General features: G+C 37.5%; 1 protein-coding gene across 7 annotated transcripts in view; it reads left to right on the top strand.

Moving 5' to 3' along the window:
• VPS13B (vacuolar protein sorting 13 homolog B) overlaps positions 1-25412 on the top strand; it is an 822593-nt gene that overhangs the window by 662501 nt on the left and 134680 nt on the right. For all 7 annotated transcript variants that reach the window (XM_086696045.1, XM_086696043.1, XM_086696044.1 and 4 more), the window contains 3 exons: positions 14329-14531; positions 17153-17360; positions 17651-17835. In XM_086696045.1, the coding sequence (XP_086552171.1) occupies positions 14329-14531; positions 17153-17360; positions 17651-17835 (596 nt within the window). The remainder of the gene's footprint in view (positions 1-14328; positions 14532-17152; positions 17361-17650; positions 17836-25412) is intronic.

Here is a 25412-nt window from a genome sequence, read left to right as displayed (position 1 = left end):
GTCACTTTGGAGAAACCATAAGTATATAGCTATAAATTGTGAACGTAGTGCTGCACTTTCCACAGGCCGGGTGGGGAGTGAGCTGCAGACTTTAGCTCCCCTTGTCAGAGTAAATTATGGCTCTATTAGGGCAGCACTCCTTAGATTTTGGCAAACAAGGGTACACAATTCAGGCTGTGAAATAGCTGTCCTTTAGTCTGCCTTGCTCTTGTTCAGGGACACTTGGATCAGCAACTCCCATGTAAATAAGGAAAAGGGAAATAGGGTATGAACAAGCTAGATGGCACAGAGGGTTGGGGGAAGAGCCTGAGTGAGGCCACCGTGGTTTGCATTTTAGTCTGAACTGGGGAAAAGTTGCAAGGATCCTCCTTCCATAGGCACGTAGGGGACTTTTCATCCACAGCAGAAAGCAATGAGTTGAACCCCTTTTGGTCAAAGAGCTGTAGTTCAAATAACTTTCACTACCCAGTCTCTGCCATCCAGATGTACTGTCTTTGTGTATAAACAAGAGTAGAGAGGAAGAAAGCATAACCACATTATCTTTCACGTACACCAATTCCTCTTCTTTTGTTCACTGAATTCAGGACCAACCAAATGCAAAGAACCTAAAGTTCCTTTTTATGTATTGAAAAGTGAAACCCAGTCATTAATTGATACAAAGTGGAGTTCCAGCTTTTCATTCCATGGTTAACTGGATCTCCTGAGGAAAATCTCTTAAGGCGTTGTCATAGCGTTGGATGCTGCAGAAATGCAAGTAAGCCTAAGGGGAAATAAAACGTTAAATTAGATATGACTACCTAAAATAATATGTTGCAATAGCAAGCCATTTACAACACCCCAAAGACTTTTGTTACTTTTAGAAAGAAACAGCTTCTCTTTCCAATGCCTGAACAATAGGAAATGAATTCCTTGACAGTGAAAGTCAGAGGACAAACTTAGCCTTCAAGCCACCACTGAGGACTGAAGTAGGAGTACAGCTTGTAGACAGCTATACAAATCACTAACAAACCTTAATGAATATTGGGTGTGGGCATCAGGGTCCTGTCATTTTTGACACTATGTCCCAAGTAGCTTAAACCCAACACTCAAGGAAAGGTGGAGACCTCATTGGGTCTGTAACATCTGGGATTTTATTTGTCATTTTGGCATACCCCGCAAGCGCAAAAGAAAGAGTAAAAGGGGATTATCTTGACAATGAAATGAGTTACTGAATCTTGTGATAATGAAAAGCAGAAGAATTCTAATGCCTTTCTATAGTCCCTGAGGTAGAGGTGCGTTTATAGTTTTGCAGAAGTAAAACGTAGGCAGGCAGAACAGATGGCCTAGAGTCCCTGAAACATGACACCCCTCATCTCAGAACTGAGTACCACTATTAATCCTGGTCAGATTCCCTCTTATTACTTTATAACAAGGTTCAAAGTTGCTACTGATGAACTGGCGTATCCCTCTTGTTTTACTCTTAAATTACCTATATCGATTACTGATTTTTTTCAACAGTGATATTTTTCTGTATATACTGATGGACTATTGAGACATTCAAAAGAAGTAGAATAGGAAGTTCTAAAAATTGAACAAGAAATAAGTTAGCAAAAGTAAAATTCTCACAGATTTTTTTCAATATAACGTGTCATATTATTTCTCTAATATGGTGGGAAATAAAAACCCTAAATGTATAAGATACTCTTTTGGAGAATAATTCTCTCGTCCTCTTCTTAGAAATCACATGCAGTGGAGAAGAAATCCCACCATACAAATGTTATGCTCCTTGTCAGAATTGTTCCCATAATGTATGATTAACTAGAGTTTAGGACAATCATAGGCAATATTAATATTGTTATCTTGGATCTTTTTTTCACACCCTCAAAAAGAGAGGTAAAAAATTAAGCATGTCTTTTGTTTTTTAAAAGAAAAAACCCACTGGGAGATAAATGTTGTTCAGATGTTTACCACGGTTACTTACTCTTTTGTTTAACCAAATTATATTAATGCAGTCTTCTAGGTCTTTCTCTTGGGATACTTAATTTTTTCTGTTTTAAAAGGTGTGTGGGTTTTTTGAAATGTCTTTTAGGTGATTATTGTTCTTCATGTACATTTTTTGTTTTAGTGCTATGTGGTTACTATAGCTGCTTTGGATTCCAGTGGGAAGCCTTGAAAATACATAGGAGAGTAACTTTAGAAATTAAGAAGATAACCACTGGGTTGGATTTCTAATGTGTTAAAAACCATCTAATAAGCAGCCACCTTAGGATGCTGAGCACTGCCATGTGCTGTGGTGTGGTGAACATGATGTACCTGCCCAGCCTTTCGTAGAGGGAGATGAGCTCATCTCAGAGAGATAACCATCTCTGACTTTTTCTTCTGATTCATCATCGACCTGAACTCCATTTGAACCTTGTTAGACAAAAAACAAGCAGAATTCCTGGCCCAAACTATAAAATATAATTAAGCCCTTTTGAAATGATGTGTAAAAGAACATTGCTGTACCCCCACTTATAACCACTACCACCACCACAACCAATAAAGTTAAATCAAGCACTGCCTGTAATGGATTAAAATAATAAATGTTCCTGGATTTCAGTGTTTGAAGTACTTGAAGAAAACAGGCTCCCAGCAACCCGGGTAGCTGAATGCAGGAGAGACATTTATTAATGACGAGTTCAAGGATTTGGCCTGTTTAAGATCATTACTTTGTGTTTACTGTGTGTTACACATCTTTTATATTTTTACGCAGCCCACATGTGTCCACATGCAATAATGAAAGCTTTTTTTCCAACAAAAGAATTGTTAATTGTGTAAATGTGGTTCTCTTGGGGAATGTGAAGTCTTCCTAGGACTCTGCTCCTTCTAATGAGAAATCCAGTACAATTATACTCTTCCAAGTATATCCACCTTCAGTCCTGTCTCGAGCTAAATTGGTCTATTTCTTCTATCGTTTTTAGTTACCAAATTCCAAACTTAATCTAGACAACTAGAAAACCATTGGCCTTAGGTTATATATTTTACAATTGTGTCCCATTGCAGTGGACTTTTTGTATCTTAAGTACTGTAGAAAAAAAATCCTTTTTATTTCTTTTCCAAAGAGTTTTAACAAAGGTATGGTAAAGAATGATTCTCTAGTTTTAGATACATTTTGAGATAACAAAAATGCTATCAGTTGACATAAAGATATCTCACTGCGAAGTGCTTTTAGAGAAGAAAGTTTCCAGTCTTAGCTGGTAATTAAGCCTGGAGATCTTAATAGCTTCTCCTCTGTATCCTAATGATAGCCCCTTATAGGTCACTATTAGGTGAAATGGACAAGAACTGTCACAACCCTCAGTGCTAGGACTGTGGAAAAAGATTAGCATTAATCTCTTTCCCCCACGCCACTGAATCTGTGACAGCATTTACTTTTGCCTGTGGTCACAGCAAATTGCCCTCTCATCCACATAAGCCATGAGTAGTCTATTTGCTAGGAAAGTTTCTGGCAAAGCAACCTCGTCAGTGATGAGTGACTAAGGACACATCTTAGATGTTCTTTTGCTCTCTGGCTGGGCTTCTCTGGACCTGTAGGCTATGTTGGCATAACATACTGAGGCTGTGAAAGACAGCTAAGGACAGGAAAAAGCATTTATTCACAACCCTATTGCCAGTTGGAAAAATGAAATTACTAAGAGCTAACTAATAGCAGTAGTTTTTATAGAGCAACCTGGTGCTGGAAGGGAGACAGACAGAATCTGAATCCTAGCCCTGCTACTTACTGGCAGTTGATCGTGCTAAAAGTTACAACACAGCTCATTTCCAAAACGAAGGCAAAAATACTTAATTCACAGGCCTCTTGAAAGGATTAGGTGAAATAATTAACTCAGAGTACCCTACACATTTCTTGGCACAAATTTATTTAATTCCTCTATAAATGTTGGGTTTTTTTGTATCTTCTTTCCCTTCCTTCTCCCCATACCACAGGAATACTAAAGTCATAGATCATGAAATGTATTAGTTTAAAATTATATTAAAGATCATCCTTTTTTTTTAAATGTTTATTTACTTTTAAGAGAGAGAGAGTTCCAGCAGGGGAAGGTCAGGGAGAGAGGGAGACAGAGAATCTGAAGCAGGCTCCAGGCTCTGAGCTGTCAGCACAGAGCCTGACACGGGGCTCAAACTCAGGAGCTGTGAGATCATGACCTGAGCTGAAGTTGGATGCTCAACCGACTGAGCCACCCAGGCACCCCAAAGATCATTCTTTACTTTATCAAGAACCCTCTTTTCCCTTTTCTCTCATAGACCTCATGATCCAAACACATTGCATTTAGGATTAGATAGCTCACGTAACTGTATCAACTTGATATGACTGTAACCAAAAAGAAAAATTTTCGTACATTCCCGAGCCTGTTTTAGATAGATCCAGGATTTCTTTCGGGCCCTTTGAAATACTGAAAATATCTCATGAACCCCCATTACTATGTGGAACTCCCTCAGGGTCAAAGAACCCTGGGTTGGGGCCCACTGAGCTAGTCCTAACTCCGTCCTTGAGTTAAGGGTGAAAGATTAAGTGATTTGCCCAAGGACATTCTGCTGTGGAATAGGGGCTATACCATGTATCCTGGCTTTCGGTCATCAGTTATACTAGTCTTAAAACACCCGAATTATGCAGATCAAGACCAATCTCTAAACCATTGTAGTAAATTATTAAGCAAGTCATTTTGCTTTCAACACTGTTTGATTAAGTTTATACCAGTTCTTCCATCCATGCAACTTACTTACAAAAAAAAAAAAAAATCACAGCAGTTTCCTCATGTAATTAAATTAACCAGCTACTGTATTCCTCTAAGAAACTTTTGAAGTATGTATTTATTGTTGTTCTTTCCTCTGGAAGAAAGTTGTCATATACTTTCCAATATGCACAGTCAGATCTGCCAGTCTGCTGAAGAAAAAAACCAAAACAAAAAACAGAGCCACATGGTCCAATCAAGTTTTATTTTTCTAACAAACTGACACTACTGTGAAAACAGTGAGCATGGCAGCAGGTTGGAGAAGAAGGAAGAGGCAAAGTGTATCATCCATTACTCTTCGGTGTTTTTAGTTTTTTTCTAGAACCTAAGAGTTCTAAAACATTTCTCAAAAAATACTTTTCCCAGACAAAGGGCAAGTATAAATAGCCAATTCAGTAGACAGTTTCACCTTTGATGAGTGATTCCCTTTTTCTTTACGTGCAAGAAAAAAAAAAAATCATGTTTCTGCTTCTTGTCATTTTATTATGGCTAAAAGAAGAGGTTTGGGTTAGAGTGGGGGGTGTCAGCTTTTACTCACTGGTGAGTGACTGGGTGAGAGTACCTGGGGATTGGAAATCCCACCCAGGAGAAGTTGTCAGATGGGATGGGATACATGTTAGCAATGACCAGTTGGGCTCTTTTTTTGGTGGCTAGGCTTTTTAGTAATTTTGAGAGCACCAGCATCCCTTTCAACATAAACATCAGTATCCATGTAGTTCTCTGACAACTTTGTTATGTTTTGATCCATACATTAATCTTACTCTATAGTTTACTATATTAGTAGGTACAAATATGTAGGCATATTACAAAATAGGAGGTAACTAAGTACAATCTGATCAGCTTACATATTCTGATTAAAAAGGATAAAAAAGGGGTTTTTTTCATGGTTAAAATACCCAAATGCCATTTTTATATACTTCAGCATCATTAGTTGAAGGAACTAGAAATGAGAAGTGTCCTAATCATCTCTTTATGCACCATACTTATAAAATCTTTTTCTGGTCATCTAGTTACTTATGATCATCTCTTTACAGATCATCTCTTTTATTTTTTTTTTTATTTTTTATTTTTTTAACGTTTATTCATTTTTGAGACAGAGAGAGACAGAGCATGAACAGAGGAGGGTCAGAGAGAGAGACACAGAATCGGAAACAGGCTCCAGGCTCTGAGCTGTCAGCCCAGAGCCCGACGCGGGGCTCGAACTCACGGACCGCAAGCTCATGACCCTAGCTGAAGTCGGCCGCTTAACCGACTGAGCCACCCAGGTGCCCCCAGATCATCTCTTTTATAGACCTTTATAAATTTTTTTTCTTCCTCACCTTTTGAGGCACCCTGATGCTTCACTATTATGCAAATTGACCTATAGATGTATCTAACCCATGCTTGCTGATTTTCTAGTAGCCTTAGATTATTTCCAGCTGTATAAAAAAATACCTGGATATGTTTTGCTAGCACATGTCTTCACTGAGTATTCTTTCTCATGACACACGGAAGCATTGATTTAGACTGCGTTTTGCATAGTCAGCATGTAAAGAATAGGAGCCTTACCAAGTGTCTAGGAGAGACTGACGACGTAGGGCTGGCAGCATCTTGTAAACACTCTCCCAAACAAGTGGTTTGCATTTATTAGTCTTGTGAAGGAGTATTTGAAAGGTCATGAAATTACTTGTTCCTTGAACTAAGTTTTTACACTCTGTGAAAAGTATGTCAGGATGCAAAGCAAGCAAGATTATTTGTTTATTGTACCAGTTGTTTCTGAAATTACTTCTCAGTGTTGTTACACCTCATTTAGTTTAATTAAATATCTGCCGTGGGTTTGCTAGAGCCGAAATTAAAAATACAAACACAGACTTTCGAAAGAGGCCAATGGAATAATCAGGCAGAAAAGCATGCTGTTGAATGGAAGGAGGTAGAAGAGGTTATACACTGGGTCAAAATGACCTAATCACACAATCGCTCAGTGCAGTGTGGGGTCCTCAAATGGATCCTGGAACAGGAAAAGGACATGAGGGGAGAAATGTGAAATTCAAATAAGCTCTATAAATTAATAGTACTGAGGTTAATTTACTGGCTTTTGATAATTGTACTATAGTTTACATACATTGTTAACTTTAAGGGAAGCTGAGTGAACGAGATCAACTTTGCTAAGAGCCTAAAATTATTTCAAAATTAAAGGATTTTAAAAATGACCTGATAAATGATTAAGTAACTTTAATAATATTCATGCTTTCAAAGTGTAAGTGACCATTTAAAATCTAGACTTTCACAGTATATTTCTTTAATTTTTTTCTACTCTCCATACTGTTTCTGGAAATCCAGGGGAAAAATAACAGTTCAGAAAATCTAAAGGATAACACATCAAACACCTATAGATTTACCAGCTAGGACAAATGTAAACATTGTGTCCTATTTGCAATATGTGCACAGACACGTGCACACACACACACACACAGATGAACCGTCACAAAACCATTCAGCCTTTTCCAGTGCTAAGAAGATAGCACTTTATAGTTTTTATATGCAATCATTTTGTCCAACAATGCATTAGTTCTCTAAGAAGAAGAATAGTTAGCATTCCTGAACTCAATTTCTCTAGCCATTTATACCAGATTTAAAATGTATAAGTATCCAGTTTACATGAGCTCTGAGTATTCTCTGTGGTCCTGGGATCATGTGTGTGGTGATATATAAGACAAGATTCACTTTATCCCAAGGAAGGTATTTAACATACTTCCTGATGAAAAAACAAAGAGGAGGGCATGATGTCCCATAGGCTGGCTTCTCGCTGAGTGAAAGAAAGGGAAAAGGAAAATTAATAACCCCGTCATGAGTCCCAGGGATTATTTTCATATTTTGTGGTAAAGTGTAAAGTTTGGCTTACCATTTATAAATGACCCTTTGTGAAATTCATCACCACGCTTTATTAAGTGATCATCATAATTTCTTATTACTGGTCATTTGCGCCAAGATTAAAACCACTTGAACTAGCATGTTTTTCTATTATTTTGTTGTAGCTTTTTAAAAATGTAACAGGAAATGTTCAAAAGGAACCAGATTCTATTTAAAAAATTTTTTTAATGTTTATTTATTTTTGAGAGAGAGACAAAGACAGAGTGCGAGCAGGGGAGGGGCAGAAAGAGAGGGACACATGGAATCTGAAGCAGGCTCCAGGCTCTAGGCTCTGAGCTGTCAGCACAGAGCCTGATGTGGGGCTCGAACCCATGAACCATGAGATCATGACCTAAGCTGAAGTTGGACACTTAAATGATGAGCCACCCAGGTGCCCCCAGAGATTCTATTTTAAACTTAAAAGCTGGTGCTTGTGGATGAACCTTTCTGTGGTACCACAGATCACTGGAACCCCTCATTGAGGAGCAAAGCCACAACAAACTGTATAGCCAGTGTAGTGGGCAAATGGGTACATGGGTATGAGTTAAATCAGCTGCATAAGCCTCAGGTATGAACCACACCTCATCTCCATGTAGGTGTATGGCACAAAAGAGCAGACAAGGGACAGAAGGGACCAGGCAGGGCACATTTGTGTCTCCAGTCGTGTGTTTTCTTAATGCCTTTAGACAGTGCCTGTTCTGTGTCCTCACTGCCAACATAATCATCTTAAATTCTCAGCGCCACCTGTGTGTTTAAACAAGTCCATCATCATTGCTGGTAGACCTGATACAGAGGCAAGTACACACCGTAAAAGGATTACAAAGGTGTAAGAATAGAGTGAGGAGTAGACTAGTGAGGAAAAGAATGAAAGGGAAAAGAACAGAATGAAGAGCGACCTATCAAGCAAATACTTGATCAGAGTGAAAGAATTGACAGCACAAAGGAGAATAAAAAGTAAAAAAAAAAAAAAAAAAAAAAAAAGATCTGTACGATAATGGGGAAGTGTCCCATGTTTTTCAACAGTTCGCTTGCTTAACAGTCAATACTACAATGTTTTTGGGTGTTTCATCCCCTCTAGTACTTCCTGAGATCTCAGAACGTGAGGCTGTGAAATTGCTGAGGAAAAATCTGACATGAAAGAAAATTGCAAATTATTTATTTTACCTTTGTATAGCCAGTATACAGTAGATAACCAGTGAATGTTTGTTGAATAATGAATGTATGCATGCATAAATATCAAGGTGGCGGTGATCCTGTATATCCAAAAACCTTACAAGTAGATAGAAGCATGGGAGTAACACTTGCTTAAGAAATTAGGCGTGGTTTTTAATACTGTCATAAGAAATTGTTCGTAAAACCATAAGAGTAGAGAAATTCACTGGAATAAGAGATTGAGGGTGGGAGGAAAAATAGAAAGACTGTGGATTACCCTTGGCAATCCCTTTAGTTAGAAAATGTATATCAGTTGGGATGCTCTGAGTTATAAGTGACAGAAAACCCAACCTCAGCTGATTTCAGCAGTCTCATAGGTGAAAAGCTTGGGCCCAGTGCTGTCCTTAGTCTTGGCAGAGTCCATTAGATCTCCCTTCTGTGTTACACAGCTGCAGCCTCAGACCCCACACGGTGGCTGCCAGCAGCTCAGGCACCTTCGTTTTGTTAACTTCAAAACCAGGGAGCAAGATGGGGCGCCTGTGTGGCTCAATCGGTTAAGCGTCCGACTTCAGCTCAGGTCACGATCTCGCGGTTCGTGAGTTCGAGCCCCGCGTCGGGCTCTGGGCTGATGGCTCAGAGCCTGCAGCCTGCTTCCGATTCTGTGTCTCCCTCTCTCTGCCCCTCCCCCGTTCATGCTCTGTCTCTCTGTCCCAAAAATAAATAAACGTTAAAAAAAAAAAAACAAAAAAAACAGGGAGCAAGAGGAAAGGTTACTGTCCTGAAAGTATTATTAGTGTATCTCATTGATTTTCATTGAAATCCATGCTCAGCTCTGAGCCAAATCAAACTCCAGAGAGTATCAAACATGAAAATCAAAAAGTATGGCAAGTTTCCAGCTCTACTAGCCTACATTCTGGAAAAGCAGTCCTAGATTCTGCTATTGCTGAACTAAAGCTACACCTGCCTCAACTGCAAGGTCTCTGTATCTCAGGCACATGGTCTCCTCCCGCCTCCTCACTGCTCACCTGAGTCTGACTGGCTTTCTTTCCCCTTTTTGCAGGCTCCCAAACATTGGCCTGACCATTGGCTTCCGACTTCTGGGCCATTTTCCTGAGGTTACAGTCCCTACCTTTATCTCTGTTCTCCCGAGAATTCTAAATATCCTATTCTCCCTACCCAAGGAAAAAAGAATAGGATTTGTAGGACAGCAGTGAGGTGTTCATGTGTTTAAGCTGTCAACACTTCGATATTTGTTTGTAATAATTCAAGTTCAGAATTTTTCTCACATCCTTCCTCACCCCAGTCAATAAATACTTCTAATCGTATAACTTAGGGGAATTAAGAAGAACCTTCCATCAATCCTACTTAAGTTCTTCTTTGAGAAGAGATAGGCACTTTCTGAGGAATATACATAAGATATAATGATGCAGATTTTGTCATCCCAGTACTAGATATTTTAGGCAAAACCTCAGCAACTAATTTAGACAGTACAATAGCAGTATTTTGAAGTAGTTCCTACGTAGTAGAAATATCCAGTAAGATCCAAATTCTGTTTAAATTAAGTTCTACAGAGATTTTTATCATATGCTTAAAAATACCTGTGTATAAGTGAAAGCTGTTATAGAGTGAGAAAAGTAATCTCATTCATCTATACACTCCAGACAAAATGTCAAGCCCATTCTTAACGAGACTCCTAGAGATAAATATTAGCCCTTTCTTTTGATAGTCTTTTCTTTGATAATTACCTTTGCTCCCATGAAGTTGTCCTTTATGTCTGTCTTAGTTCTTTTTCTTTGATTTTGACCACGTCAAAGTGATATTTTAGGAATGATTAGAAATAACATATTAGAAGAGGTACTTGGCAGGTTTTTCACTCTCATAGGAAGAGATACAAATAAGCAAAGGAAGAAGGCTAGAAACCACTCTGTGGTGCTGGATTAGAACCAGAGGTATCAATGTGAATTCATGATTTTTAATATATTTTCTGGTGGATAGATAGATGCAGAAAAATATAGATGTGTGTGTAAACATGGCTGATACACACACACACACACACACACACACACACACACACACACGCTTCTTAGCCCTCTCTGCTCAGACAGCCTGGAAGCAGTGACACCCTAGTAGCAATGAGCATACCTACCCCCCAGATTTTGTTTTCTAGATACCATTCTTCAGCAAAAGAAACCCAGGCTCTTTGGAGAAATGGAGGTTGCCAGAGATGAGATGGGAAAAATACAAGATAAGCCTAAAACATCATAGATGGCCAGAAAATTAAAAAGTTCTCAAAAAATGATGGGAGTGTATCAAAAGGACACAGGACCCAACTTGAAGGAGTTCTCAATGCCCAAAGCTGGTTCAATTTAGGCAACAAAGTAAATGATAGTATTAGATTATAACTCATAACATAAAATAAATACCTATGAGTCCATACGCATACAAATAAATAATTGAATTAATAAATGGGGTAGAAGGGACAGTTCTTTTTACCACAGAATGCTAATTAAGAAATGTAGAAGAATAAGAAAAATTGGAAATCAACATTATCACGTACCACAGTAATAATCATTGCATGTAAGAGCCATCAATGGATGCTAAAACATGAGTGGGTAAAAGTTTGATGTAAAAGAGGATACATTCATGGTCTTCCTGTATCTCCCCAAGATATTTGTTATTTTCAAATGGAAAAATAGCAACATTACAGTGACAAAACCTGGCAGACACCACTTTAGCCATGTGATCAGAGTTAATATTGCCAATAGTAAAACATCAACATCACTCCAGTATGTTACACTGAGAAGGGCATCACTTCTCTGGGATTCTTGCCAAAAACATAACTTAATTCTAATGAGAAAACATCACATAAACTCAAATTGAGAGACATTCTGCAAGTAATTGGCCTGGGCTATTCAAGAGCATCAGGGTCATTAAAGACAAAGAAGGCTGGAGGATCGGTCACAGATTAAAGGGGACTAAGGAGACTTGGCAGCTAAATTCAGTGGGGATCTTAGTTGGCATCCTGAGCCATAAAAAGGACATTAGTGAGGAAAATGGGAAAATTTACATAAGATCTGTAGATTACTTAATAGTATGATATCAGTGTTCATTTCCTGATTTCAGTATTTCTGCTATGGTTACACAGCTGGATGAGGAGTATATGGGAACTCTATATTTTTGCAACTTTTAGGTGATTCTAACATCACTTCAAAATAAAAAGTTTTGTGTGATTTCTTTTAGAGGAGGGGGACTTGGAATGGATGGTTTCTTTCTTTTTTTTTTTTTTTAATGTTTATTTATTTTTGAGAGAGAGACAGACAGAGTATGAGCAGGGGAGGTGCAGAGAGAGAAGGAGACACAGAATCCGAAGCAAGCTCCAGGCTCTGAGCTGTCAGCACAGAGCCCGACGCAGGGCTTGAACTCACAAACAAACTGTGAGATCATGACCTGAGCCAAAGTTGGACACCCAAGTGAGTGAGCCACCCAGGCGCCCCTGGAATGGATGGCTTCTAAGGCTTCCTCCACTCGGCCTTATTATTCTAGGACACAGTGATCCAAAATGAAGAATGGCAGAAATTTCGGCACTTTTCTGTTTTGTCTGTCAATTAAGAAGTATGTTGAGACAGATGAAAGTAGGATCAGATTGTAAACTGACAACTCAGTTTGGTGGGATATATCCTGAAGAGCTACTGTTGTTCCCAGCACTATACTGAGTACGATGGTCTTTGCCTCCGGGATGGTCAGTGTACTGGAGCTTGAATATGATGTGGTCTTCCCTGTTAATCACTTAGATTACCAAAGTCTCTCTTCCTAGATGTTTTAAAATAATGGAGATGGATTAGAATGATATAGAAATTAAGTCTTGAGATAAGAGAACAAGAGCCCCCAAAGTGGACCCTGAGATTTTTTTAATCTGGGGGTCTGACAAGGCAATGAGAAACATTCAATAAGATAAGCAATTTAGAAGGCCTTTGGAATTAAACGTTTTGTGTATGAGGAACCAATAGAATATTTGCATTAAGATTACTGTGAGATAATTGGGTATTTCACTCCAGGGCAGAATGGAGATACATATATTTGGGAATAAAGAGAAATGTAATTCTGGCATTCCCTTAATACTATTTGCCAGATGATTGTACTGAATCAAGCCTATACTTTCATAATCCTGTTATGACAAATTTCTCAGTAATAAATTGGTATGTTTCATTTAGCAGATATTTACTGTTAAGAAGTAAATATTTCAGCAAATGTCAGGAAGTTACGACATGAGTTCTAAACTCCCATCAGTGGAGATGATTTTTGGTTCTTGGGTATTTGGGGGCCTGTTTCTTTTTTCTTTTTTCTTTTTTTTTTTAATTTTCTGTGTCATTTTTTTCTTTAAGTGAGGTATAACAGTGAATCAAGAAAATTGTGTCAATGAAATGGAAGTCTTAGTGCCAGAATATAGTGGAAAAATTTAAGAAATTGATTTTTACCATCCTAATTGTTAACAAAAGTCTTAGCCCTAACTTATGTGGGTGTGATGTCTTCCATGGAAGATTAGAAGTTCTGTATCTTATTTCTGCAGTAGGAGCATACAACCTATATGAAGTTTTCAAGTCTCCACAGAATTGGAAAGTCAATGTGGGCACTGTACTTTGAAACGTGTATACTGTGGGCCGAAGGTGTTTTTTAATCTTTCATCTCTTTTAAGGATCAAATATCATTAGAAAAATAAGCCATGGGCATTACAAACGTGGTCTGGTGAAATTCAATATTCACAATGACAATTCAGAATATGAGCTCCTTGGGGGAAAGTTAACCCACCACTCTAACTTTGCATCCAAATATCTTAAAGTGTGCCATTGGTTTTATGAAAAGGTTTTGATCTACACTTCTAGTTTAAGTTCAAAAGAAAACCTACATTTTAAAGTGTATTCTTTTTCTGAGTCTATTGACTTTGAACTATAGCATATAGTTTTTCTCATAAATCTAACCTGCCACTATCTGTTTTTAAGACTTTGTAAACTTCAAGTGGTTATGATGTGTGAAGTTTGGATTAAACTAAAATTTTTAGAAAACACATGTTATATATTTTGATTGTTTTGAATTTTAACATGGGCCAGTCAAAAGCTTGAGTGTCTAGCAAAGTAATATACTATACTCTATTACTATAAGAAATCACAGAAAATTGCCCTTTCCCATCGTGTTAACAATAGACCAATGAAGCAGCTGTTCTTATTCTTAATGTAGTTGTTTGAAAAACTTGAACAATTTAATGAAAATGTCTCTACTCATAAAACTTAAAATGCTCACACATGGAAAAAGTCATAATGTTTTGGCAAATATCTCTTTGTTAGGAATGTGAATGAGGTATACCTGCTTCATAACTAGAATTCTGTATAAGTGGTATAAAAATGTGGGGAGAGGCCAACTGAAAAAGAAGATTTTGACAAAGGATGAAGGAAAGCTCTTTAAAAATGTAGATAGTTCTTGCTCAAACATATTTTTTGACAAGGAATAATTATAATATGTACCCCTCTCTTGTTTTCTCTAGGTGTAATTCTTGGGTCATCATTTCTACTCAGCATAAATGATTTTCTGCTTAAAACAAGTCTCAGAGAAAGAAATCGGATTCTGATAGGACCATGCTCTGCTACTGTCAATCTGGAAGCTAAATGGTGTAAACACAGTGGCAATCCAGGCCCAGAACAGTCCACACCAAAAATATCCATTGATTTAAGAGGAGGTCTGCTACAGGTCTGTGGGGTTGGCCACATTTTTCTCCTAAGTTTTCAACTAGCCTTTGTTCATTTGTTTTGTTTTTGTTTTTGTTTTGAGAGAGAATGCATGTAAGTGGGGGAAAGGGGAAGAGGGAGAGAGAATCTTAAGCAAGCCCTGTGCAGGGCTAGATCTTAGAACCGTGAGGTCATGACCTGAGCCAGAATTAAGAGTTGGACACTTAACAGACTGAGCCAACAGTCTGGGCCAACCAGACTGGGGCGTCCCCCAGTCCCCAGGCGTCCCCACCTTTGTTCATTTTTTGAACTGTTACACTAAATTTTGGTATGGTGAAGAAGAGTATTATCAGATTGATTTCTCATTAAGGTTTTTTAACAGCTTTATTGAGATACAACTCACATACCATACAATTCACCTAATTAGAGTGTATGATTCAGTGGTTTTCTAGCATATTCCCAAAGGTGTGTGATCATCACTACAATCCATGGTAAAACATTTTCACACACACACACCCTCACAACCCTGTACCCATTAGCATTCATTCCCCATTACCCTCTAATCTCCTCTCTAGGTCTAGACTACTAATCTGTTTTCTGTGTCTATGTATCTGACTGTTCTAGACAATTCATGTAAGTGGAGTCAGACAATATGTGATCTTTTGTGACTGACTTCTTTCACTTAGCATAGTGTTTTCAGGTTCATCCATATCGTAGCAGGTACCAGTACTCCATTCCTTTTTATGGACCAAATAACATTCCATTTTATGGACATGCCACATTTTATTTATCCATTCATCAGCTGATGGATACTTGGGTTCTTTCCACTTCAGGCTATTATTATGAATGATGCTGCTAGGAACATTTGTGTACAAGTTTTTGTGTGAACATATGTTTTCGTTTCTGTTGGATATGTTACTAGGAGTAGAATTGCTGGGCCATTAAACTTTTTCTGATTATAGACTTTTCTAATTACAAAAGAGTCAACTTGTTTCCAGCACAGTGTCATCAGCAATATGTAAGAACCATTTGCTAATCAGGTTCCTTAGATATTATAAACACCTGATGATTAATACTTGACATACATTCAATTGCAGTTTTTTAAGCATTTGATTTACAGCCACGTATGGCCTGTGTGAGGGTATTCAACTCATTCCTTGGTAACTTTCTATTTGGTTAGATGTGAATGTATTCTTTATACGATTTCATGTCCCCCGAGTTTGACATAAATCCAAATATCTTGAGAAATCCATAATTACAGAAAATGGAAATGACTAATTTGTTAATAATGGAGACATATTATATATGAACTTCTTGTTTTCATCTAAAAGTTGTATTGCCTCAACTCTTTCACCAGTTTTCTTACTGACATGGAGCTAGATGTGGAAAGATCCTAATAAGTTTTTGCTTAGTATTGCTCTGGAGATTTTGGGCATCCATCAGAAACCTTCATGTATTTAACAATAAGCATGTATTAACATAAGTTAATAACAATATTAACTATATTGTCATTTTCCCAAGACAGCAAAGTAACTCCACATTAAAATCAACAATAAGACAAAAATATAGTATATCATCTCTACATTAGAAAGTCGCTCTCTCAACAATTTAAAGCCTAGAGTGTAGTGTTCAGTTCCCCAGCTCGACTTTCCACTTATTTCTATTTTTCAGTATCCAATAAAACTAACATTGATGAGAACAAAAGTAGACTTAGTATCATATCTCTTGCCTTCATTTCTGATGCCTTAATTCCAGAAAGCAGGACCTAAACTTAGGAAACTTACCCACAGGTATAGGGTTATTTTTTTCCTACTTTATATATTTTTTCATGTTAAACTGGTTCTCTTAGAAATAATGGTTGTATTGCCTTTATCTAATATCTTCAGAAAAATAGAACAGTGTTGACATTTTGAGTCCTCTGACATTAATCACTGCTACCCACTGGTCACACTTCTGTTATATACTAATACTCTTCACATGCAGAAAAAGAGAATTTCATCCTCTTTATTACAGGAAACACCAAGGCCTTTGTTCTAAAACTCTACTGTACCTCCTATATGGTTAATTTTCAGGGGTTGTGGAATACTATATGTTGGCACATTCTCACTAAACACAGAAGTCGGGAGGCTTCTGAGTTCAGGTGCACTGAGCACCTTCCCTCTCTTTCTCTGACAAGTAAAACTGCAAAGAAAGGAACCCTCTAATTAAGATGTGTTTATCTAATCTCATGACAAAATGTAGGAAGCTATTCCACAAGGTTTTTATTATTACTTTATTAACATTTCGGCCTAGATCTTCAGTGCCTTCTCTCAGACCGCAATAGATATTGTTTTCTCTCTTAGCTAAGTTAGCTCATAAAAATGACCCTGCATTAACATAATTTCTTTGGTAATTCAGCATTGAAAATTGATGGATATTCACACAATATATGATGTAATTGATTTCTTGTTTTTATATATTTACTCAGGTAATAGAATTTCATCCTATAGGTCAATGACTTCTTAGAAATTATAGTTTAGTTATTGTCAATAATTAAATTGAGCATAATGACGTCCCACATTAATTCAAGTATGATTGTGCCTAATTATCCTCATGAAATGTTTGTATTTAAAAGCCACTAATTTTTTCATATGATTTTTAAAGGTTTTCTGGGGTCAAGAACATTTGAATTGTTTAGTTCTTCTACATGAATTACTCAACGGATACCTTCACGAGGAGCGAAATATTGCAGTGCACATTCCTGAAGCAGTGCCACAAATGCCCTCTCCTATAGAAAAGAACCAGATGTTTAAAAGTGAACAGAGTTCAGATGACCTACGGACAGGCCTATTCCAGTATATACGAGATGCTGGTAAGTAGCAACAGCTTCATTATGAGGGAGAGTTTTTAACTGCACATTCACTGAGTAACACATCAAGATCACTGGAAAAGTACATTAATACCTGCAGTACAAGAATAGTACATTACCACTCATTCTCTTAAGGGAAAGTTCTTAATTTGTTCCTGTCTCAAACCACATAAAAATGTAAAACTGATCAACCAGCCTATTATATTCTTGTATCTTCCTGATTTTCTCTTTCTGTAAGAAATCCACATGTTCCCTTCCAAAAGCATACAAATAATTATCTTTTCACTTAACAGAACCTTTAAAAATGCCTGGTGTCTATGAAGTCTTGTTTTACAATGAAACCGAAGATAGCCCAGGGATGATGTTATGGAGATATCCGGAACCTAGAGTGCTCACCCTTGTACGGATCACTCCCGTGCCCTTCAACACCACAGAGGATCCAGATATTAGCACAGCAGACCTTGGCGATATGCTACAGGTAGGTTGTGACTAGTCATTTTTTAATAAAAGCAGTGGAAAAGTACTGATTAGGTACTAGGAAAAAAAGATTAGAGCTACCTATTTTTTCCATCAGTAGCATCAGGGAAATACACAATATATGTATGTATGTACGTATGTACATACCTATACACACACATATATATGTACACATATAGATTTAGAAATTTTAGAAATTTTAAAATAGGGAATAATGTAATTCAGATTTATGATACATGCCCATTTTGGGAGCTCTCAATTCCACTCTTAGCCCTTTTGTAGGTAGGTTATGTTACATAGTCTAACTGTAACAGAACAGGTGTCATTCAGTTCAACACACATTTTTTAAATACCTACTGTGTGCTCACAGTCTTAAGCATTTCTAGAACTGCTTTCTGAAATAAAATATGTCCACATAAGGCCAGAATGGATGACTCCGTTTTCATCTTCATTTCCAGAGCTAGTCTTAGGTTTCAGGTAGGCTGGTAGGAAAACCGTCTAACCAGTGATCCTATTCCATATGATTTTGTGAAAATTGCTTGTCAGTTCTCTAAGTTTAATATAAATGTCACTGTGGATATCACTACATTATCATTCTACTTACTAATATCCTACAGATCTGCATTTCTCCAAAAATTTGTTTTCCTCTTAGTTTTCCACCTGTTACTAGATCACACAACCGTCTACTCAGAGCAGTGAGTCTATTTCCTTCACTCCCCACATCTAATTCATCAACAAGTCCTTTCAGTTCTGCCTCCAAAATAGGTCCCTATTCCATCTACTTCTCTCTTTTTACTGGTACAACTCTAGTCCAGGCTACCACCTTTCTGTTCCCTGCTACAGTAGCTTCCTAATTGGTCTCAATGATTCCATTCTTGACTCCCTGTAATGCATTTTCCATACAGCAGCTAAAGCGATCTTTTTAAAATGTAGATCAGGTCACATCAGTCCCCTAAACCTGTTGGTGCCTTCCTCTACTTCTTAGAACAAAATTGAACCATCTTGCTATAACCTGTAAGGACCTCTGATCTGTGCGCTGTCCACCTCTCTGACTTGGTCTCATACCAGGCTCCCCATTTCTCACTGTGCTCCAGCCATACTGGCCTCTTTTTTCTCTTTGAGCGTACCACCTGAGAGTCATTTCTGTTGCTCTGTTCCCCAACTTTGTTAGTCAGGTACCAGCTCAAATGTCTTATTGTGGCTGGTTCACACTTCTTTATTCTAAATTACATTACCTTGTTTTACTTTCCTCATAGCTCTTACTGCTATTTAGAATTATCGTATGCATTTATTTATTTACTTGCTCATGGTCTTTCTCTCTCCACCATTAGAAAATAAGCTTCTTGTATTTCTTCATCACTTTTATCCAGCCCTTGGTACACAGAGATATTCACCAATTTTTTTTAATGACTACTCTATACTTAACAAATAGGAAAAATTCAAGATTCATTATTAACATGATGGCATGTTAGCGTATTAACATTAACATATGCTTATTTAATTCTTGTTTAAATTCCTGATTATAATATATTTAGTCAGATATTCATCTTCTGATTTGGTAACAATAAAATGTGTTATTGTTTTGTCAAGTGAACTTGAGTGTTCAGAACTATCTGATTTGCTAAGATGTCAACAGTCTCTACTTTGACTTTTTTTCTTATGATGAGAATTTTTAAAATCTCTCTTAGCAACTCTACTTTGATTCTTTAAATTCTTAAATTTGTTTCCTCTCCTATTAAGATCATATTCATGATTATCTTCTCTACCAGCATTCTTGGATTATTTTTGCTAATAAGTAAAATAGCAATATCTTTTTTTTATAATTTTTTTAATGTTTATTTATTTCTGAGACCGAGAGAGACAAAGCATGACCAGGGCGGGGTCGGGGGGACCAGAGAGAGAAGGAGACACAGAACCCAAAGCAGGCTCCAGGCTCTGAGCTGTCAGCACAGAGCCCAATGCAGGGCTCGAACCCATGGACCGTGAGATCATGACCTGAGCCGAAGTCACACACTGAACCAACTGAGCCACCCAGGCACCCCCAATAGCAATATCTTTGAATACTCCTGTCTTATGAGAATCATCCAGATGCAGAACATCTTTAGTATTTTCAATCAAAATGAAAAGTTTTGCATCATGTAAGGGCTTCTCTCTAACTGCTTTTAGGGTTCATAGTTATAACTACATGTTAATACATTAACTATTGGTGGTAGTATTGTGCCAGTTGTATTGCATAAGGCATGTGAGATAGTAAGTACATTCACCGATGACATGTTCCTTATCTTCACACTGACAGTAGAGAGGCATTATGGTTCAGAGGATGAACTCTAGCCAGAATGCCTGGGTTCAAATTCTGACGCTGCCACTTGCACACTATGTCACCTTCGACAAGTAACTTAATCCCTAAGCCTCAGGTTTTTTGTTTTGCTTTCTTTCCATCAGTAAAATGAGGCTATTGGTAATGTGATGATTAGAGGAATTAATGTTTGAAAGACACATAGAATAATGCCTGACACATAGTGTGTGCTATTTAAATGTGAATACTACTAATTACTACCATGATGATAATTGTCAAAAGTTTTTTTTTTTTTTTTTATCAGGTATAAGCATAGGCTAGACCAAGCTAGACCAAAGCGAGTAGAGGCTGATGATTTTGCAGTCAGCTGGCATAGTCCAGAAGATCTGGGATAGTTCCAGGGTCTAGACAGTGGACTTGTTACATAAGCAAAGCAATGCATGAAGGAAGCCTGGCAGGTTGCAACAAGCAGAGTTGGTATCAGAGGGTTCCTGGCATATTTCACATCTTGTTGGAGAGACGGGAACTGAGATGTGGTCAGAGTGCAAAGACGAGGATGCTTGTCTAAGAACCAAGAGAGGGTTGACCTACTATAAGTTGAAAGGGAGAGTTTGATCCCAACAGTAAGAAGGAATGCGTAGAATTTGATAACTGGGATAGAAGAATAAAGCAGGACTGGCAGAAGGTTGCCATACTGCTGCCATGCTGGTCTGATCCTTATGTTCGCCTGACTAGGAGCAGAATTTGCCCAAAGGGTTGGGGTAAGCCTCATTTGTAGAAATACCTCTTGGGGTTGCAATCTTAGAACTATACAAACTATTTTGTTTCTTTGGAGCTTCTGTTGAGAACAGAAAATATGTTGCATGAATCATAGCTTTGATTCAATATGACAGCTTTTTCCCTGAGCACTTGCAGTGCCAGACCTTGAGCTTGCTCCTGGGGATACAGCTCCTCGACTGAACACTGAAATTAATGTTATTTACCTTTCAGAGATATTGCAAGAATTGAATGAAATTTTATAGCTAAAACAAATAAATGCCTTACACATAGTGAGCCTTCAACAAATGTTAATTTCTTTCCTTCCATTCCTCCCTCATAAGCAAATGCCTGGACCACTAAAAGAACCTTCTAAATAGAATTCCAGCCTTCAGTCTTTCTTCCTTCATGCAATCCTACTAAGTTCTTAAAGGAACAAGTGGATTATATCACTTCTTTGAGAAAACCTTTCAGTGATTCAGTCTCCCTAGTAGACTGACCTTGAGGGCCCTGCATAACCTCCCTAGTCCCCACCCAGCTTTAGCTTTCACTCCATTACACGTGATCTACCTTCTAGTCAAACATCTATTCAGCATTTACCAAACCTATCTGTGACAGCCTGACTTCCATACCACTTCCTTCACTTGAATCTCCCTTCTCTCCTTGAAATCCTACCTATACTTCCAAACACCCGCTGTGCCCTCTACTCCTTGAAGCCTTGCCTGGAAACCATCTCCAAACATAGTACCCTCTTCCTCTGTAGTCCTGTGACACTCCATAGCACCACTTTTATGCTATTTCTCACCTTATCCTTCACATTTTAACTATGTGTTCATATCTTGTCTCGTAAATTATAGTTTCCAATGGCAGTGATCATATCAAATTTGTCATTATGTCCCTTATAGTATCTACTGCAGTGCAGATGCATCAAATGGATGCGTGAATGTCCATGTTCCTATTTTGTATTGCTCAAAAATATTACATTGTTTGTCATTATTTTATGGAGCTGTTGAATGAGTTTGGGTTTTACAAACTGAATTATGTCAAGATGCATTGTGTTATGCTCCAGTGGTATTATCTACGGTAAACACACAGTCTAATGTCATTACGTTACATAGGCTCTTGGTGAGATCACTGAATATACTGCCAAGCCCACTGCCCCCTGGACAGAGGCTAGTTCTTAAATATAAAGATAAGTTAATCTCTTTGGTTTTAAGCCTAAAAACAGAAATCAAGTTTGGTTGACTTTTTCCTTGAGGATCGTTTAGTTCATAAAAAACTGACCTTATAAAGTTCGCTTAGATAGAACCCTCAGATTTGTCCATTTGTGTATGTTTCCATGATTGATAATGGGATTTATAAACAGGCTCCCCATATGAGTTTATGGAATTTATTTTGTAATTGTAATGAAAAATATGGAAAACATGTTTATAGTATTAAATCAAACGAACCATAGGTTCTGAATAAAGACCCTGAAATTAATGTTCACAGAAAGCAAAGGGAGCTTGTTTTCTGGTCAGTTCATAGTTTTTATCATGTGAAATTTTAAGTATTAGTAGTATACTTAGGTATCAATAAAATTACAACCTGTAGGGTAGAGTAATGCCATCAACCTAGAAGGAATTTTGTATCATCTTAAATGAGGTTAAATATCAGAATTTCTGGCACTATGTATTCTAAGTTTTCCTTTCCTCGTCCTATTGTTTTCACTGCCTACTTGGGATTCAATTTTGGAAATACAGATATACCCAGATTGTAAAATTTTAATCCGTTTTTGGAGTAAAATTGACAATGGATGTTTTCATTCTCACACAGATCTGTCATGGTGCTTATTCTCTTCTCTCGGTAATGCATTATTTCTGTTTCATATTTATTTTCACTTATGTGTTGCACTAAATTTTTAGGTGTATTCATTTGGTATGTGAGAATAGGCCAAACTAAATATCATCTTTCTTTGAAGATTTTAAGAGTAAAAGCTTGAGCATTACAATTCAAGACAAACACTAAGGGGATTGAGATCACTGAAGCAATTTACACAGATGGGAAGCAAAGTGAAAGAAGTAAAATGGTGGAAGTTAAGTTCTGTATTGAGTACAATGCAGACTAAAAGGAAAGATGTAAAGGCTAAAGTTGGGAATTCTTTTAATGCAAGAAACATCTATGGTGTACATCAGATTCCTGGCGTGCAAGTCAGAGGAGAAAGAAAGAAAATGTTTAAATAGCTTGAGGAAAAGTTAACACAGGTTCACAAAACTTTACACTAGAAGAATTTGATACTTAGATTCAAATCTATACCTTCAGAAAATATGAATATAGTATGGAGCTCCCTCAAAAAACTAAAAATAGAACTACCCTACAACCCAGCAATTGCACTACTAGGCATTTATCCATGGGATACAGGTGTCCTGTTTTGAAGGGACACATGCACCCCCATGTTTATAGCAGCACTATCAACAATAGCCAAAGGATGGTAAGAGCCCAAATGTCCATCGATGGATGAATGGATAAAGACAATGTGGTATATATATACAATGGAGTATTACTCGGCAATCAAAAAGAATGAAATCTTGCCATTTGCAACTACGTGGATGGAACTGGAGGGTATTATGCTAAGTGAAATTAGAGGAAGACAAAAATCATATGACTTCACTCATATGAGGACTTTAAGACACAAAACAGATGAACATAAGGGAAGGGAAACACAAATGATATAAAAAGGGGGAGGGAGGCAAAACAGAAGAGACTCATAAATATGGAGAACAAACTGAGGTTACTAGGGGGTTGTGGGAGGGGGGATGGGCTAGATGGGTAGGGGGCACTAAGGAATCTACTCCTGAAATCATTGTTGCACTATGCTAACTAATTTGGATGTAAATTTTAAAAAATAAAAAATAAAATTAAAAATAAATAAATAAGAAAAAGAAAAAAATGAATGTAATTAAGAAATGACAAGATAAACATCTCTGTTACTTGTATTTCCAACCTCATACCATTTCTCACCCACAAATACTTATTTAATGTCCCCTTAATATAGCGTAGGTTACTACAGGGTATAGACAGTGAGGATATAAAGAGATAAATCTGTCCCTGCTCATACAGGGTTTATCATCTACTTGAAAATAGAGGGCATAGTTGCATATGCAAACACATAAGGTGGAATAGTTGAATAAAAAGGTAAGCCCGCACATTCATATAGGAGGAATCATATAACTTGGGGAATTCTGGCATCTGAAAAGTAAATTGAATTAACGGGGACAAAAAGAATTAATTTGTTACTAAAGCTGTATGATTTCATAGCACTTTCTCAGTAAAAAGGCATTTTCAAGCATCAGAATTTAGTACAGAATTCTTCCATGAAAAAAAACATGACTAGAGTCCATAAACGATATCTTCACAAGGATGACAGAAAGAAAAAAGACAAAAGCAAGCTGTGTCATTTGTTTATTTCTGGTGGAGAAGGAGAAAAGCAAGCCAAAGAAATCAGTGCACTCACGTCCAATTCGCTTTTGTTTATTCAGTTCCAAAGTCATGGAAATTAGTTTTTAAAGTAATGCTAATATGATTATAAAAATCAAAGTGAAACCACATTGGAAGGATAATGAAAAAATTGCATACTTGGAAACCAAGGAGAGAATCGAAATGGTTGAGATCTGGGTTATTTTTGCTCCAATGTGTTATGATCATTTATCTTTTACACCCAGAAATGTGTTAGGTGCTTTGCATAATAACCTCCTTAAATCTCATTCTATTCTGTGAGGTGCACATTATCCCCATTTTATAACTGGGGAAACTGAGGCCAAGAAAAATTAACTGGACTTCAATTCTAAGACTTAAAATGGGAGAGCCAGAATTCTATCCCAGGTCTTTCTGACTCCAAAACCCATGTGTTTTGCCCTGTTTGTAAAACATTGGGATAATAATTTTGTAGATGATACATTCTGGTGACAGCAAGTGAGCTACTCTGTTGAGAAATGTGGAAAGAAGAAAAGTAAAATTATCCTTTTGCTTCAAACTATTAAATTGTGACTCAGACCCAAAATGTGCAAAATAACCTTAAATAAACAAAAGGGCTCCTAGACACACAAGATGGACTGCATATTAAGATATCTCAAGGAAGAATGTTTCCTTCAGAAGGAAAACTGGTCAGCTGTAGAAGCCTAGGAGGGTCACAGAAGCATTTGTTGGCAGATCTTCTGGCAGCATCCAAAGAAATGGTGCCCAAGCGTCTGGTTCACCTGGTAGCTAAATCCCCTTTATGGAGATGAATGTATCAGCTGTCAGATCTCTGTGTCTAACATTCAAATCATCTAACCACCCAAATAACCTTCTAAAACTTTGGCTCCCAGAGCAATCTGTCTACAGAGAGAATATCATACATTGCTCAGGCCAGCATCAATATCCAGGCTGCTTGGCAGTTATACATCTCATGGTAAATTAATAACTTGGCATCTGGTTTATATATCAGTCTCTAGTGAACTTTGTTGCATGACTCAGCATTCCTAAGTCTAGTCAGCGCTAGGACACTG

The sequence above is a fragment of the Puma concolor genome, chromosome F2, assembly GCF_028749965.1.
Source record: "Puma concolor isolate L17-30 chromosome F2, mPumCon1.1.hap2, whole genome shotgun sequence".
Classification (NCBI taxonomy): domain Eukaryota; kingdom Metazoa; phylum Chordata; class Mammalia; order Carnivora; family Felidae; genus Puma; species Puma concolor.
The sequence above is the reverse complement of the archived record's forward strand: the minus strand, read 5'-3'. Positions and strand labels throughout refer to the sequence as shown.